An 18,976-nucleotide genomic window follows, 5' to 3' on the forward strand; every position below is an offset into this window, starting at 1 on the left:
CACTTTCCGTCCCTCTCTCCATTTTCTTGTATTTTGCTTTCCTTAGTTTCACCTCTATTTTACCCAATACTGAGGGGAGGGCTGAGGGCTGCTGCAGTGCAAGTGGCTGACGTTGTCCTGAGAGATAATCCAGACTCTCCTATGATAACTGAGCTGCTCTTGTCCGTAGACCCTCATGATAGGTGGAACTCAGTGTCCAGTCGCACTTGTGAAATTTGCGACTTTGGTAGTTCCACCTACTACTGACCCTGATAGTTTTTTTGACAGTGAGGGTCTTATAAGTAAGTCCATCATATCAGCCGCCAAGAATTAGCAAACCATCAGGAAAAAATACTTTTTGGAATACCATCCCAACTGGAACTAACTTAAGCGATAGTGTTAGAGCTAAAAATGTAATAAATCACAACCTTCAATAATTAAATGACAAGGCAAGAATTGGGGTCACATTTTATCACTCAATATTGCTACAGTGATTAAAAAGACAGCAACATACATGGTCCTTTTGAAATAGGTAGCTGAAAATGAGACTCAAATTGAAGGCTGCTTTAGACATACTAAACCACATAACCACCTCAAGTTACTCAGTGCACCTGCATACTGTGCTGAGAAAATAAACTGTTTTAAACCATACCACCAACTTGGAGGACATCAACATGCTGAGTAAAATATTCAAATTTGTATCTAAAGTATGTATCTCTACAGCAACAGAGATGAATTGTTTGCCTCTTTGTGAATCCTCACAGGTTCCATTTTAAAACCAATTTTCCGAGGAAGCTTTTTGTAATAGTCTTGCCCTTCAACTGTCCTAATACTTGACATTTCAACCTCCGTGCAACAGCCATGGATAATGAGCTATTTAAGTAGCACACATCTTCAAAACATTGACAGATACTTCTCTCAAATTATTTAAACATGAAGGATACATTTCACTAGATTTATCAATAGTAGTTTTTGTTCATTTCAAAGGTACTCAATTGATTAAACTAATGGTTTTTACTGGGTTGAGATATACTGTATCTAAGGATGGAACTAAGTTATCTCACTGATCTACAATTCTTAACATGACCCAGCAAAAGTTTCTCTTTTAAAAACAATATAGGCACCTAATCTAACCCCTTATTGGAACATACACCAAACACTCTGTGAATATTTACATCAAATGCAAGAGTATATATTGCTGTAGAATATGTAATGACTCTTTGAAATATGCATCTGACTGTCAACACATAGTTGCACTAAAGTAAATGTTAAGAAACATACCCGTGTAATAAAGTAATCTTTCTTCTCCAACATTGAGGTTTTTTTGATCCCTTTGTCATCACAGCTACCACCAACTGACTAACTACCAACACACCTCTGTATATGGGTATCACTGCACTTCCTCCTAGAGTTTATTAAGCTGTACTGTGTGCATACATGGTTGTGGAATTCTGTCTTTCTATTTAATTCATCACTCTGTCATGACATCTGCCACACATTTGCTTTCAGCAACAACCCCCAGACCATCCACAATCACAGTGCCTGTCTTTCAACTTCTTAAATGAGCCTCTTTATAAATTGCTCTAATCCTGTCCACATACCACAGGTCATAGCATCACACAAGAACTACTGAGAATGGGCTATGATCCAAAAAAACACCAAGGACCAAAACAAAATCATGGATTGTGTAGATTCATCCTTTTGAGGCTTACAAATGCATTGTAATCCATGCTTTGGCTTAAAAAGCACTGCTTAAAGCAGTGCTTCTTGTCTGGGAATGTTTTTGTCCACATCACAAGCTTTTACCACTTAGCTTTATGCTATATCCAGATGGACAACCTGCTCCCTTATATATGCCTTTTAAGGTATTGCCTTAGAGACATATAACCACATTTTTACTTAAACATTTATTACTGATTTGAAAGTAAAAAATACGTTTTTATATTTTAAAATAATATTTAAATTAATTTCATTATAATTTTAATACCCAACACATTTTAAATATAACTCAGTTAAAATAGTAATTACAAAAAATTACATATATCACAAAAATATGTTTTTCAATTCTTAATTAAATAAGTAACAAAAAAAAATATTTATAGTGTAACGTAAAAATAAAAGGTGCAACAATGCATTATTATACTAGATGGGCAAGTAGAATAAAATAAAATGAAGTTTTGGTATGTGTGAATAACTGTATTATAATGATAGATATATCAAATGGGGGGCAATCCTAGGCAACCATAATAGTAAACATGAGTGATGCAAGTTCATTACTGCAAATCATTTACTAGTATTTACATGAAATATATAATCATTATAATTAAGTATTTGTTGCTACTTAATATAAAAATATAAAATAAAAATCCAGCTGTTGTATATTATCTTCAGTCCGTTATTTTATTTTAAACTGCTGTAAAAAAATATTCTTCTGAGTAATTTCATCAATGTTACTATGGATATCTACACAATTGAGTTTACTGTTAATATACTGGTAAATTAAACTGACATTCTGTTTCAGAATTTGAAGCACTTATAGGGACTTGGAAATGTAAATTTTTTCAAATGGTTCACTATGTGAACCATAGTGCTCTGATTAAGAATTTTATGGATTATGTTTAAATATTGGTTATCTTACAGAGCTCTAAAAATAGTGCAGTTAATATAAAACTTAGGGAGAGCATCATCTGAATGCCCACTTTTCAAATTCCCTCAAATTTTATCCAGTAAAACGCGTGTTTCCACACGGTGTGCAACCTATCATTGACAGGCATGGCAGAGACGACATTTCTCATTGGTTGAATAACGTTCGGTAATTTTCTTTGTGAAAATTGTAACGCCCTTATTTGTATACTTGTATCTGCATGCACTCATCAAAGAATTGTCAATCTACATTCTGTAGTTTTACACACATTGAAGCTTGCAATGAAGCAAAAATATCTACATAGAGAATTTTATCCAGAACAATTTGGAAAGCCAGTATCTTACCTATATCCCAAGTGAGAGGATTATTTTCTTCCATCTCCATTCTGCCAATGACATACCAGATACAAGCCATCCAATGAGCCAACAGGGCAAACATAGACATAAGTAAGGTAAGGACTATTGAGCTATGCTGAGAATAGCGGTCCAGCTTCTGAAGAAGACGTAAAAGACGTAACAACCGAATGGTTTTCAAAAGATGAACAAGAGAAACCTACAGATTAAGCAAAGTTATACATTAAAACATTACGGTGACACATATTCTGCTTAAATATGTAACTGTAGCTTAGACTGAAAACAAACATGGTGTCAACATTGTTTTGCATTCTTACATATCAATATTGGTTCTTATAGGTGTATATAAGTGTAATGCTAACACATAGCCTTTTGAAGCAGTTGAAAAAAGGAAAATTTTAAGTCAACTGACATTCGTATTCTTTGAGACACATATGTCAGAAAGGACAAAACACATTAATGATGGGAAGAACCAATATTTTATGAACTCTATATTGAAATAAACAACAATCCAATAAATAATAAAAAGCCTTCTACATTGTCTACCTCAAAACTCAATTATGGACATTTACATAATATTTTAAGGATTCTATCATGAGTAGAATATTTAATTTTGAATTAGTTACATCAAAGATAGATCCCTTTTTGTAACACATAAAAATATGACAGTATAAGCAAGAAGGTCACACAATGGTTTGGAGGTCATAATGTGATATGAAATGAGACAGAAAGCAAACAAAATGGGTTAACAAACAACACACAAGACACATCAGACAATAACCTAAAGTGTCTACACAAGACAAGAAATGGTAGACAATATCCTAAAGTGCCTGTATTATAGAAACATATTAAATTGTGTAGTCTGTTTGATTTAGTTTAGAACATTTTAAAGTACAATCTGACTTATACAAAGGATTCTGTTTTTTTTATTTTTTTATTTAGTAATTAACTATATTTTGCCTTGATGGCTTATATTTTACAATTGTTACTACATCTATTTTATAAATACCTTTCATTAAAGTTGACAAAGAGAGTATTTTCATAATGTTGTGAGTACATTGGATTGACTTATTAAAACATTAATCGAATGTTTCTACAGAAAAATAATGCAAGCATGCAGTGTTCTTTCTTTTGTTTTTAATTTAAATGAAAAATGTTGTCATGAAGGAATTAAGCCTTTATTTTAGGTAAAATTGGATTAGCTGTAAAAAGTATATATTTTAAATTGGTATATATATTTCTGGAATTGTTCTTAAATTCAGATTATTTTTGTTCCTCATTAAATGTTAAAGACAAAAAACGAAAAAAAAAATGTTATGATGACATATTTCAACAGTTAGATTATGTATTTCAAAGAAGATAAATGGTCAGGCCATTCTTAGATTGTAGTGTATAATCTTCACTGAATGTAGCAAATCCCTGTACCAAGGGATTAAATATAACAACCTGTGAGCCGATGAACAAATCAAGCTAGTATAATTAAAAAATGTCATTATACAGAAACGGAAGAGAGAAACAGTATTTTACTGTTAAAATCTTTAATTCCATTCATGATGTTTGTAAGAGCAAAATGTAGATATTTTGTAAAAATAACAAGGCCCTTTGGCTTATAGTGGAGAGATATAGACTAACATTTGGCATTCATTCCTTGGTGCATACCAGGTTGTCCTTTTGTAGGCACATGCCAACGTCATTGGTTGGAGGCAGCATTGGAAGCATAGTGAAAAAAGAAAAGAAGAAACAAACTGTTTCAAAATCCTGATTGCTTCTTATATATATATATATATATATTTTTAATTTATATATAATGGCTACTTTTTTGATATACAGTTTTATTCTTTTAGGGTGTTCTGGCTTTTTTGAAATTGTTATATTTTGTTTTTGGTGTATTTTACCTTGGTATTCCTGTTAAAAAAAGCTTTATTTGCTTCTTTTTTAAAAAAAATTGATACTATAGGCAGGAAAACAACTTTAGCTTAATGAAAAAGTGGTTTTGGTGTATAGATAATGCCCCTGCAGTCTCACTGCTCAATTCTATGCCAGTAAGGAGTTAAATCACTTTTGTTTCTGTTTATGGTGTCTAGCCACACCTCCATGCATGTGACCTGCACAGCCTTTCTAAACACTTTCTCAAACCTAGATATTTTAGGTTCCTGTATTGCAGAGGAATTGAAATTATTTGATTATAATAATTAATTAATTAATTAGATTGCCTAATCTAGGAATTTTTTTTTATCCCCTGCTCTGTTAATAGCCTTTTAGATCATGTATGAGCCTCTTGTGTTAAATTAAAGATCAATGTACAGAGCAGAAGATAAAGACCTCTAAAGCAAATTAACACCTGATTGAAAAGGAAACCAATTTGCTTTCATGCAGTCTGTGTGAGTCACAGTCAGAGGAGGTGTGGCTAGGGCTGCATAGATAGAAACAAAAGTGATTGAATTCCTAAATGGCAAAGAATTAAGCACTGGGACTGCATGGACATGATCTATATCCCAAAAGTGCTTCACTAAGTTAAAGTTGTTTTGATGCCTGTGGTATCCCTTTAAGTGATATTGTGCAGCTGACATCTTTAATATGTTATAAGAAAATATAGAAAGCATAAATCAGTGTATTTTAAGATTAACTTGAATACATGTTAATCAAATGTTAAGAGAAATGTGAATGTGAGGTAAACATGTCTGGTGCCTTCAGCTGCCACCATATGCAGACACATCAGTGAAGTATCTAAATATTACATGGGCTAATTCTAAAACTTGGAGAAATTAGAAATTCCCATTTATATTGGATAACTATGTGCGTTTTGTATACTAGGGTGTTTAAACTATATATTATTTTAATTCTATGTTTTCAGGTAGGTACACTGTAACTTTTAATTCCAAGATTTTTATCTATTCCTGATAAATAATACTACACCTAAATTGCTACAGTTTGTTGCAACATATATGATAAAAAAACACTGTATTTATTCTATGACAATGAATGGAAAAGGGTTATTTGCATATGCATGACTTTGATTAGAGTGAATGGATTTTCTAAAATGCGTTTGGTTCTAAATGGCATTTCATAGAATATTGAAGAATATTCTAGTAGCTTTTGTGTACTATTTAAGTTTAATGTTCCAGAATAGAATGCAATGTTCTAACGGATTATGTCATGTGATCTGTGTGACTTGCTTGAAATTGCATCATTATCCATACATTAGAGAATATTATTCCATTCGTAACAATGTACAAAACTGGTATTATGAAGTCAGTGCCTAGTTGAGATGGCTGGAAATACCCATTTCTGCTGTTAAATTGTAGCATATGTAAATGCAGTGACTTTACACGACTTTACAGAACAAAACTGTGTTTTATTACCTGTCGCCGATGTGGGTAATACCTGTTTGTCTTTAGAGGCTACAAGACTTTCTGTGGGAAATAAAGATGATCGGTGTCATCTAGTCTATGAAAGGCATTGAAAGTGCAACTTCAATTATATTAACAACTGATGAAAGAGAATGCAAGAGATAAACAGGCAGAATATTATCAACTAATTGTCATTGCCAACTAATTTTACAATGGATTAATGCATGTCGAAATTTGTCAACTGATATTTTTCATTTTTTTTTGTCCCAAGTATTTTTGTGCTGATTAAAGTGTTCCTGTCATGCTCATCAAAACTTGAGCTTAAGTTAAATTGCAATTGAAGTTCATCTCTAGATTGCGCTAGCAAAAATGCTTAGTTAAACTTAAAGATTTTAATTTAATTAGACTTTTGCACAGCAGAACATTTTTGTTCTGCCGAATCAACTTGTAGGAAAAAAAAAAAATATGTGGGCAATCCGAAAGTTGTACACAGAGTTGTTCTGCTCAGGTAATTTTCATACATGCAATTAATTCTGAAAAAAATGATTTAGACTAACAAAAAAGTTGTAAAAATGGGTCAATCCATATACTGTAAAATGTAAATATTATGTATATATTTTCCAGTACATGTATCAAGTGAGAAAAAATATCCAATAGAGGGAAAAAGAGGAGAAACAGTAAGAACAAAACAAAAAAAAACTATATTTATATACTAACTAAATATATAATATATAAATATAGATGTTTTCTTACGGCGTCTCCTTTTTCAACCCCTCTGTTGGTCACCTCTCACTCAATCTGTGGGAAAAAATGAATGTTTATTGGCTTTGTCCTACCCATCTATCTTCCTTTTTCCCATCTCCTTTTTTCATGGCATAGAAAGAACTCTGAATCTGAATCCATATGGCACTTTAGTTGTGAAATTTTTACTGCGTGACGATTGCCCAAAATTCAGTTGATTCCCATATTTGGTTATGGTTCTTACACCACCTGTCAGTTAACCATTTGCATTAGAACTGTATGCCAGTGGCACAAAGGCTCTAAACTGAGGATTGCTCCATATTGTGCTTCTCCCCAACAAGGATTTATCATGCTGTCAGGGAGAATATAGAATGTTCTGACACCAATGTTCTGGTAGTGAATTAGGCACGGTAGCATTAGTGAGGCATGCAAATTAATACAAAGCGGGTACCAGACTATGTGTATAACAAAAAGGTAACACCCGAAAACCCACAAAGAAGAGTGGGACTAGATCAAGGGGCTACAGATAAGTAATATTATTATTGCTCCAAAAGGCATGATATTTATAATAATGTCATATAATGTGGACATTTATGACAATATTGAACCTAGAGTGACAAGTTCACATTAAAAGTGTTAGTATTCAATTTAAGGTTTGTGATGGGAAATTTCAGCCATCTCTTCTGAGCACCATGATGCGAAGTATGCAATGCTATACTTTTATAATGTTTCATTTTTGTGATAATAATGCAATATCTGTCATTAATGCAAATAAAATAACTTAAGATCGTGCTCATCTTACCTCAAATCTTACTACTATTTCATGTTTTGCAATTTAAAAGTAATAAAATCCACATTTCTTCAAGAACTTCAATACCAATACATAACTTGGAAATTAATATATATCTCGGAAAACTATACCAACATATGATTATTCATTTTCTAATAGAGACTACGCCCATGTGAAATCCACTTCTGCAATTATAACTGAGAAAATTACATCATAGTTTTAGCTGGCTAAGGAAACCATTCTTCCACATCATTCAGCCAAATATACAAAACTTTACATTCAAATCTTTTGTCCATAATTCTCATCTAAACCAGCACATCATGAATAGTATTCAGCGCTCAGGGGTATGTTTTTTCTATCTGTTTGCTTGTCAGCTGAGTGGTTGTTCCCGGGCTATTGTTCCCTGGTCTCAGAATAGGATTGCCATATCCTGTTGTTTGCTATTTACATATTTTATAATATTTATGATTGCAAGTTTTGCAGAATAAATTTTGTATATGTTTTTACAATACTGTTTTTCTAGTGTCCAGCGCCCTCATTAGGTAGGTTTGTACCCGTCTTTTTGTATACTTGGATTTGTAGGCTATTGGAGTGTGCCTTAAGAGTGGCAGCTTTTCACATGTAGAACTCTGAATCTGGATCCAACCTTGTTTTATATTTTAGCGCTCAGGGTTACACTGATTTAATAATTTTGGATATATTGAAATATTGAATTATGTAATATTTCAAATTTTTCTTTTTCTATATTGATATCTTTTTTATAATGTTATATGTTTTGATTGTTTAATATGTTGAGAAAATCATTCTAAAAGTTTATGTAAAAATATTAAATCATTTGGAAAGCTTACCCAACTATGTTCAATCAAGGCCATAGTTCTGCTAAAAACGTTGAAGATTTTCATATTCATTCTGCCACATCTTATAAAAAGGATATGTTTTATATTTTCTTTGATTCCTTGCATAAAACTCCCTGTTTTTTCACTAAAGACTAAATTGTAGTATATAAAAATAATTAATTTGCAAAAAAATTAGTTTTAAACAACTGTGTTGTTATAATGAATTATTTTTTATTTTCCAAATCAGTATTTGTTTGCGTAATTGTTATAATTTGGGTTCAATTCTCTACAAGTTGATGTGCATAGAATAAACCCCAATAAGTTTCCACAGCCTCTAATTCTCTCTCATACTAGTCATTCAAAAATCATTCAGCCATGGGGCAGATGTTTTTCCACAGAATATCAAGAAACAGAAGACAATAAATTATATATTTTATTAGGGAAATTAGAAAATCCCCCTCTCATTGATAGTAAATTCTTGAACAGAGTTGTTCTTAATAAAAAACTAGAGATTTGTAAAATATATACAATAAAATTATATAAATACCATGAAGTTGGTCAAATAAAGCAGAAGTTCATAATTCCACATTTTAATACAATCTTATACCAGCTATACATTGTATTAATTGGCTGATCATTAGAGCTCATGGATCTCAGCCAATGAATACTGTTTTAACCGGACATGAGTTTGTATGATCCATTTCTCCTCCATTACAAATATTTTCCCATTGAATGTATATTTTGAACCCATAAGGGAACGCTTGGAGATGTTAGAACAGACTAATATCTTTTATCCATATAAGAAAGGTTGTCCCCCCTACCTTTTGAGAGATTGTTTTCTGATATGATCATGCACTCTACCAGGGTCACTTATTTTAACAGTGAAAGTACTTGCATCAGAAGTTTCTGAGTTCAATATTTTCAAGTTAATATAATATACCATTATTTCATCAACACTTTGCTGGCCAGTTAAAGGGCAACCCATAGTGTTCATTCTACGGGGGGATTAATACAGCAATACTCACTTAATTGTAAAGCTTGACATGGTCAATAAAAAGACCCAGTGCTTCTCTTTGAGCCTTAGGCATACAGGACTAATTTTTTTTCAATGAAGACTAAAATAGTCATTATGGGACATTATACATTATACATTAGATGTACTGAGGCGAGCTTAACAGTGATTCATGATGGGTCCCAATTCCTCCATATTTAGCACTGTTACGTAACTTCTGACCTTGTTCCAATATTATGAGTTACCATTAAGTTTAATTCATGATAAACAGAAGTTTATTGTTATTTTAATTCTAGTTTCCTTAGAAAATTTTACAAAATATTCCAATTAGAAAGAATATAATGACTATGTATTTTAATACCTTTATATGCTCGTCCTTGCCTCAAATATTGTTTTCAAATTTAGTACAAAAATATAAATGGAGCAATTTTTCAAAATAGTTATAAATAATTGTGACATATTAAGTTTATTTCTAATCAATTTATTTAGGTCTCTGTTACTAAGCATAATACTGTGACACTGGATAATTTGAAATATCTGCAAATCTTTATATTGATTAATAATTCAAACATGTACAGTTGCATTATTCAGAGGCAGGTGTTAGTTTCCAGAAGCATTGACTTTAGCTGATTTAAATAAATACGGTGAAAATTATAGCCAGAACAGCCCTAGAAGGACAAAACTATCATGGTTATTGACTAAAGTGAGAATTCAAAGTGATTGCAAAGTGAATATTGAATTTAAGACCATTAGAGCAGAACTGGAAGAATTCTCCAAGTCAGCTATGTCTCCAGTTTGGTTACTTTTCCTTAAATTTAAAATTCACTTTGAATTCCTGACAATTTTCACTTTAGTCAATAGAGTTAAAAATACATATAATTAATAATTTACAATATTAGAGATTGTGGGTATAAAACACGGCAAAATAATAATAATAATAATAATAATAATAATAATAATTAAAATCTCTTTCAAAATTGTAAATATTCTAAACAATATGAGTGCCAACGAAAACATCTTCATAGATTTAAATTAAAATATGGCTGTATTGCAGTAACTTTTAGTATATTTTAAAACAAGTTTTTTTTTTAGGATTTATCCCTTAATTAAGTTAATAGCACTTGAAAAAAGTTCATTCTTAAATACAGCTTGTCCAATATTCCAATATTCCAATATTTCAATATTGGAATATTTTGAATCTGCATCACTGATTAAAACAATATATGTACATTTTTATTAGTAAAAGGTATGGAAGTTTTTTAAACTGGGTTTAGAAAAGAATGAAATTTGAAAAAAAAACAATGAAATTATTTTTGTAATCTACTGAATATATTGTTTAAAATCATCCTAAAATATGTTAGCTGAATACACCTGTCACTTTTACATTTTTTCTACAAAATTGGAAGTCAAATTGTCCTTCAAAATGTATTAAAATGTATGCTGCTTGTGGTGTGAACAATCAAAGTATTGCTGAGTTGAAGATATAACTGTAGCTCAATATAACCTAGTAATGTCTATTGTGTCTGAAATTTGTGATTCAAATACATGAAGGACTGAATTATAAGTATAATGCAAGCAGCACATTTTAAATCCTGTGTGTATAAAATGTCGCTGATTTAAAGGCCAACTAAGGATACGAAATACAAACACAAAGGGCATGAGTTATGCATCTAAAGGTAGGGTAACAGTGATAGGAGATTTGCTAAGTTTATTACTATGTTTAAATGAAATAGGGTGTAAAAGAATAACACAAAGTCATAGTAAAAAGTGGATTGTTTAAACACGTAGTGCATTGGAAGTTACAATTAAAAATCATAAAACATTTTTCCTCTCTACACTATTTTATAATTTGCCCTTGCCAAAACAGTTAAAAAAAAAAAAACAACAACCTTTATAGCAAATAAACAAAATACAGATGTAATAAAAAATTTTTTTACAGTTTGTCAGTCAGGGGGATTCATTTCTTAACTGTTTTAGCCATGGAGACTTCACAAGCAAGTAGCAAACAAAACTATTTATTTTTATTTGTTGTATGCAATGTATATTCATATTCATAATGTGTTTTATAATCCTTCAAATCTATTAAAATATGGAAAAATAACTATGAAAATATTTAAATATGTGTATTATTCAAGAAGATGAGAAAAAAAATGATTTGAAGAACTTACCACAGTGACATTAAATGCATAAAGTAGATCAAAGGGAAGAGCAGCAATTAAATCAATGACGAACCAGGTTGTTACGTAGTGGATACAAATAGATCTTGCTTTAAATATAACTTGGCCAGACTTGCTGACATAGGTTGTTCGGAAATTTAAAATAATATCTGCTTGGCAAAGAGAAAAAAAAAATATCACATATAATTTAAAAAAGTCATTTGTCAATGTGTGTTATTGCACATTACAAAACACGTTCATTCATGATACATTTTCACGCATGGATATAGAAATTATGATGTTCTGTAGATTGAGACAATTCGTGTTAAAGTTTGCATCCAATCTATATTGAATTTTAATTTTTTTTATCCATGTATCTATTATAGACTACAATCTATTTGGTTTTGTTTTTTAAGTTATGGAAAACAGTTTTGTTCTTTATAATAGAGAAAATACAGTGTTGTGTAGTAATTAAAAATGAAGAAAAGCATTACTGATTTTCTTTTATTTAAATATTCAATTATTCACTATTAAAATTAATTGCAACATATTTATTTGAGATCAAATCAAAGTCTTATCTCCGAGGAATTTTAATTAAAACTCATGAGATATGCTCATAAAATAATGAAACCAATCTTGAAGCTGAACTCTCACTAGTGCATTCATTTTTGACTGGGGTGCAATTTTCTGTAAATGAAATATCCATTTGTGACTTCATGAGATGCATGATATATGGTTAAGAGAAATTAACATAATATATCATCAATAATATATAATCAATATAAGGTTACTCCTGCCATAGACATTGTTTTTTTATAAAATAAGAATTTTTCCATGTTTTATGATCAGCAGACTATGAGAATACCAAAACTAGTAAATATCACACACATACAGAATTATTTAATCACATTGTATCACATAAATTTGTATGTTGAAAAACAAATACATAAAAATGATAAGAAAAGGAATAAAGAAGGGGGGACGGATCCATCTTTTTGTCAATATTTAAAAATATTCCTCAACAATTCTAACAATCCACTCCAGTAAATCCAAAATGCAGCTGCCTGCATCCTTCCTAGCATGCCCTAGCATTTCCACTCCCACTCTTAAAAAAAAACATTGGCTCGCCATTTATCAATGCTCTATTTTCAAATGCTTCACTCACATATACAAATTCCTCTACAACCTTATCCCATACTATCTCTTCTCTCCTGTGTTCTGCTATAGCCCTAGCAGTCCTCTCCATCTCTGTCACATCTCTTAACGCCAACTCTCTGTCATCTTTTTGTAAACCTCTGACGACACCTGTCATCAGCAAAGCATTCTCAGATACTCAATAACTCAATCTTCTGGTTGGCTCCCTTCAGTCTACCTGATTGAACCCTTCCTAATATTGCTCTCTCCCCACCCTTGTAACATTCATTCTGTTCACTGCTATCCTAATTGTAATGTCATGAGCTTTATTAAGGAGAAACACATACCATATTTGAATGTACCTTTGTTGTGCTATAATTTGTGTTATGTAACTTTGTTGATCTCTGCACCGCCATTAACTTACTGAAATTGTTCTTAAATGTATAATGTTGTATCTTTTAAGTATTATACTTAACTACACTGAACAAAATTATAAATGCAACACGTTTGCCTTTGCCCCCATTTTTCATGAGCTGAACTCAAAAATCTAAGACTTTTTTTCAAATAATCTTTTATTAAAGTTTTAATTTTTTTTATAACAAGTAATAATAATACAAACATTGTATTTGGGGTAGGAAAGGAAGGGGAACTTGGAAATGGGAAGGGGTATCCATCCATCATTGAAATAGGCATAACAATGTTTATGGCAAAAAATTTGTACATCAATGCACTTTAACAATAAATATATCAAAGAACATAAACTTTTTTTGATTTTTTCCTCCCATTTATCCCAATTATATTTTAATATTGGGAAACCATGCATATTAGCTCTATGCGATAATTCGTGTGCCTTGGTTTCTAGAATCAAATTGAAAACTTGAGACATGGCACATTTTGGGACTTCAAATTGAAAACTTGAGAGATGGCACATTTTGGGACTTCCAAAGTCTAGGTAAACAGAATGTAGCAGTGATCAGAATGTGGCCTGTGATTATTTTGTCTGGTCTATTAACGGACTCCGGGAGTTTTTTAAATAAAGCTAGTTCTGACGTTAAAATGCTAATGGTTCTGTCCACTTTAATAATTAGATCATGAATCATTTTCCAGTATTTAGTTAATTTAGGGCAGAACCACTAGATATGGGCCATATTGCCCACACCTCCACAGTCTCTCCAACACCGGTCAGAATACATATTGTTTATGTTGTGCAATCTAGACGGAGCCAGGTACCAGCGATATAAAATTTTATAATGATTTTCAAAATGGTCGGTGCAATATGAAATACCTTTTAAAGCTTTAAAAAAAAACGAACCATTCTTCTAGGTCGTACTGGGCACCCTACTCCGTCTCCCATGATAACATATGTTTTAATTTAACTAAGGGTTTGACATTATAAAACAAATAACATAAGGATATCATACCTTTACTAGTGGGGCTGTATAAAAAAACTTTCTTTAATGGAGATATCTCAAGTGATTTATAGTTTTTATCTGTTTCAGATACCTGGCATAATCCTTTCAATTTGTCAATGATTAGCATACATTCCAGTTCACATACATTTGTTAATCCATACTTAAGCTTAAATTTTTCCAAAGCATTGCCATAAAAAATTATCCAGATTATCCAGATTAGTTATAGAGCAATCCTTCAACAATTCTATTTTTAAAGATGGTATATAATCTTTCAATAACTCAATAGGCATTGCTCTATATAAACTGGGAGAATGGTCGTTTTTAAAAATAATGTCCCAGGCAGACCTTGAGCGTAATCTTGGTAGGTAAAAATAATTTTGTAATTCCAGGTCTTTTCTTAGGGTTTAACCAAGGTAATTCTGACAATCTAACCGGTAAAATGTTTGATTCTTCATATTCCATCCATCTGGGTTTATTAACCTGGTTATTAAAGCTCACAGCCACTGTAGCATTAGTGGCGAAATAATATTTGCGGATATTGGGGACGCCGATACCGCCATTCGATTTATGGTGCTGTAGGGAAGTGAGCCTGACTCAGGCAGGTTTGTTCCCACAGATTAACTTCAGCATTGTCGAGTGAACTTTATTAAAAATTATAATGGGATGGCCAGAGGGATGGTCCTAAAAAAATATTAATTTTTTGGAAGTATTGTCCTTTTAATAGATGCGACCCTCCCCAGCCATGAGAGCTCCATCCCGCCCCATCTTTCCATCTCCTTTTGAAAGTCCGACCATGCTTTCCTCAAATTGTGATTGTGCATATTGACCAAATTTTTACATAAATTAATGCCAAGATATTCCATATAGTCAGTTCTCCAATCAAATAAATATGATTTCTTAAGGACAGTGGTTTCCAAATTATTTGAATGAAACGGGCCTGAGTCTTAGACTCATTTAATTTGTAGTACGGTATCTCGCCGAATTGAGTTAAGATGTTCTTGAGGTGTCTCAAAGATTCTTTTGGGTTTTTGACAGCTAGGGTTATATTGTCTGCAAATAGGCCAATTTTGTGAACGGATTCTTTAATAGCAATTCCTACAATTTGTGGGGTCGTTCTAATTAGTTCGGCCAGGGGTTCTATCGCTAAAACAAATAAAATTGGAGATAAAGGGCACCCCTGTCTCGTCCCCTTGGTTAGAGAGAAAGTTTTGGATGTGAAGGCGGAAGCTGAGACATGGGCGGAGGGTGCGCAGTATAGTGCCTTAATTGCTGTGATAAAGGGTGGTGGTATGTTGAACCTGTCTAACGTTCTCCATAAATATCCCCAATGTATCCTATCAAATGCCTTCTCTGCGTCTAGAGATAGAAGCAAAGAAGGCGTTTTGGTCATATTGATGTGCTGAATCAAGTTTATGAATCTTCTAGTTCCGTCTGGCGCCCGTCTATCCTGTACAAAACCCGCTTGATCCTTATGAATTAGCAATGGGATTAATTTGGTTAATCTATTTGCGAGAACTTTAGAATAAATCTTTGAGTCATTATTAATCAGAGAAATGGGCCTAAAATTAGGGCATATATCAGGAGTTTTTCCCTGTTTTGGCAAGGTGACTATTCGTGCACACAAGGACTCCTCCGGCATCTTTCCCCTGGACTTATAGGAATTACACATTTTAGTCATACAAAATTTCTGGAAAAGTTTTATAATATAAAATAGTGAATCCATCGGGACTAGGGGCTTTTCCAGATGGCATAAGTTTGATCGCCTCAGCTATCTCTTCTGCTGATATTTCACATTCTAAGCTTTCTAAATGTCCTGGAGACAGCCGAGGCAATGTCACTCTGTCTAAGAATTTATCAATTGTTGTTGCAGAAGGCTGGGGAAGGTCTGAATTACATTCTAAATTATAAAGTTTACTATAATACTCTGCAAACATATCACTAATTTTAGTTGGATGAAACACTTTTTGCCCCTGCCCATCAAGTAAATATGCTATTTTCGATTGGGCATTCACATCCCAGAGTTTGGATGCCAAAAGAGTTGAGGCCCTGTTGCCTTTTAATTAAAATGTTTTCCTGAGACGTCTCACCATGAGAGATGTACGATCAAAATAAATTTTGTTAATTTTAGCCTTAATTTCTCCTATCATTGCTGATAGGGCGGATGATGGACCAAATTTATTAGCCTGGTTCAAATTGTACAATTCTTTTTCCAATGTTCTTAAATTATTGCTATTAATTCTATTCAGGTGAGATGCTCTAGAAATAAAATGACCTCTGAACACAGCCTTATGCGCATTCCAAGTCACCACGCCAGGAACCTTGTGGGAAGCATTTTCCGAAAAATAATCACTCAAAGCTTTCTCTGTCAATGATCTGTTCACAACATCATTTAACAAATAATCGCCTAATTTCCAGGTTCTGTTTGGGGCTGATGATACAATTTCGTCAATATGCATTATGATTGGAGCATGGTCGGACCAGTTGATGTCTAAGATATTAGATTTCAAGATGTGCAGGATTAAAGCACCCTGGACCAGAAACCGATCCAGCCTAGAATACATATTTTTAGAGACAGAATAATACATAACATCTCTTTCATTCTCATGCATCAGTCTCCAGGAGTCGTATAAGCCATATTCAATCATATACCTGGAGCATTTGTACGCTCATCTGTCACTGTCCCCTCTATGCTGTTGATCGCGTTCTTCCCTAGCTTTATCCAATTCTCCATCCATAACAAAATTTGTGTCGCCACACAATACCAAACTGCCTCTCACATTCTCATTCACCAAGTCCATAATTTTCCTCTGCAATGGCTGTGCGAAGTTGCTGGATGTTGGCAGGACCTGGAACACGCTTTCGTATACATGGCTGAACTTGATGGACGCAAGTCTCTTTTCAGCTATCTAACTATGTAACATCCCAAACATGCTTAATGGGTGGCATGTCTGGTGAGTATGCTGGTCATGCAAGAACTGTGATGTTTTCAGCTTCCAGGAATAGTGTACAGATCCTTGCACCATGGGGCCGTGCATTATCATGCTGCAACATGAGGTGATGGTCATGGATAAATGGCACAACAATGGGCCTCAAGATCTCATCATGGTATCTCTGAGCATTCAAAATGTTATCAATAAAATGCACCTGTGTTCGTTGTCCATAACATACACCTACCCATACCATAACCCCACCATGGGCCACTCGATCCACAACGTTGACATCAGCAAACCGCTAACCTACATGACGCCATACACACTGTCCGTCATCTGCCCTGTACAGTGAAAACTGTGATTCATCCTTGAAGAGAACACCTCTCCAAAGTGCCAGACGCCATCGAATGTGAGCATTTGCCCACTCAAGTCGGTTATGACGACGGACTGCAGTCACGTCGAGACCTGATGAGGACGACAAGCATGCAGATGAGCTTCCCTGAGATGGTTTCTGACAGTTTGTGCAGTTCTTTGGTTATGCAAACCGATTGTTGCAGCAGCTGTCCGGGTGGCTGGTCTCAGACGATCTTGGAGGTGATGATGCTGGATGTGGAAGCCCTGGGCTGGTGTGGTTGCACATGGTCTGCGGTTGTAAGGGCCGGTTGGATGTACTGCCAAATTCTCTGAAACGCCTTTGGAGACAGCTTATGGTAGAGAATTTAACATTCAATTCACAAGCAACAGCTCTAGTGGACAATTGAAAACTCCCTCAAAACTTGTGACATCTGTGGCATTGTGCTGTGTGATAAAACTGCACATTTTAGAGTGGCCTTTTAGTGTGAACAGCCTAAGGCAAACATTTGCAATAATGATGCTGTCTAATCAGTATCTTGATATGCCACACCTGGGAGGTGGATGGCTAACTCTCGGCAAAGGAGAAGTACTCACTAACACAGATTTAGACAGATTTGTGAACAATATTTGAGAGTAATAGGCCTTTTGTGTACATAGAAAAAGACAAAGGGCAAAAACAAAAGTGTTGCGATTTAATGACTTTACAAAAAGGTTACTATACATTATTGTATAATTTGTCAATTTATGTAACGTGCTCTGTATAAGGATTGTTAAATAAATAAATACAAGTTTTGTTTAAAGGGTTGGTCTGTGTAGTGATTCATTTCTACATTACCTTTGCTTCTAATTAACTCTGTTTTTGTTGAGATTGTTTCAACCAGTTTGTATTCTTCAGGAATTTGCACACCTAGAACATACATTTCTCAGCAGTGGATCACAATTTATAGAAACAAATATGGGGATTCAGTTCCAGCATATAAACCCACCACTATGCCACATTACCTATTTATCAATGGGTTCAACACTAATTATAACACTGGGGATAATTAAAATTAGAGTAGAACCCTCCGATATTGGAGTAGTGTGGTGTAGTGATGAGCCTTATACGATATGACCATATGGTGGAACTAAATCGCCATTATTTTTGATGAGATGGGTGATTTTAAATAGCCTTGTAACATTTAAAACTATATTTGTGTATGTGCGCTGTTCCTTAATTTGTATTTTGTACAAAGAAATATTGGTAGAAATCACTGATGAAACAGCTTCGGCACTTAGAGGAAAT

General features: G+C 33.3%; 1 protein-coding gene across 1 annotated transcript in view; it reads right to left on the reverse strand.

Moving 5' to 3' along the window:
- KCNH8 (potassium voltage-gated channel subfamily H member 8) overlaps positions 1–18,976 on the reverse strand; it is a 461,858-nt gene that overhangs the window by 92,096 nt on the left and 350,786 nt on the right. The window contains exons 6-7 of the mRNA XM_063452300.1: positions 11,874–12,031; positions 2,968–3,175 (exon numbers count right to left, since the gene is read on the reverse strand). Of these exons, the coding sequence (XP_063308370.1) occupies positions 2,968–3,175; positions 11,874–12,031 (366 nt within the window). The remainder of the gene's footprint in view (positions 1–2,967; positions 3,176–11,873; positions 12,032–18,976) is intronic.

The sequence above is a fragment of the Pelobates fuscus genome, chromosome 4 (genome assembly GCF_036172605.1).
Source record: "Pelobates fuscus isolate aPelFus1 chromosome 4, aPelFus1.pri, whole genome shotgun sequence".
Taxonomy (NCBI): domain Eukaryota; kingdom Metazoa; phylum Chordata; class Amphibia; order Anura; family Pelobatidae; genus Pelobates; species Pelobates fuscus.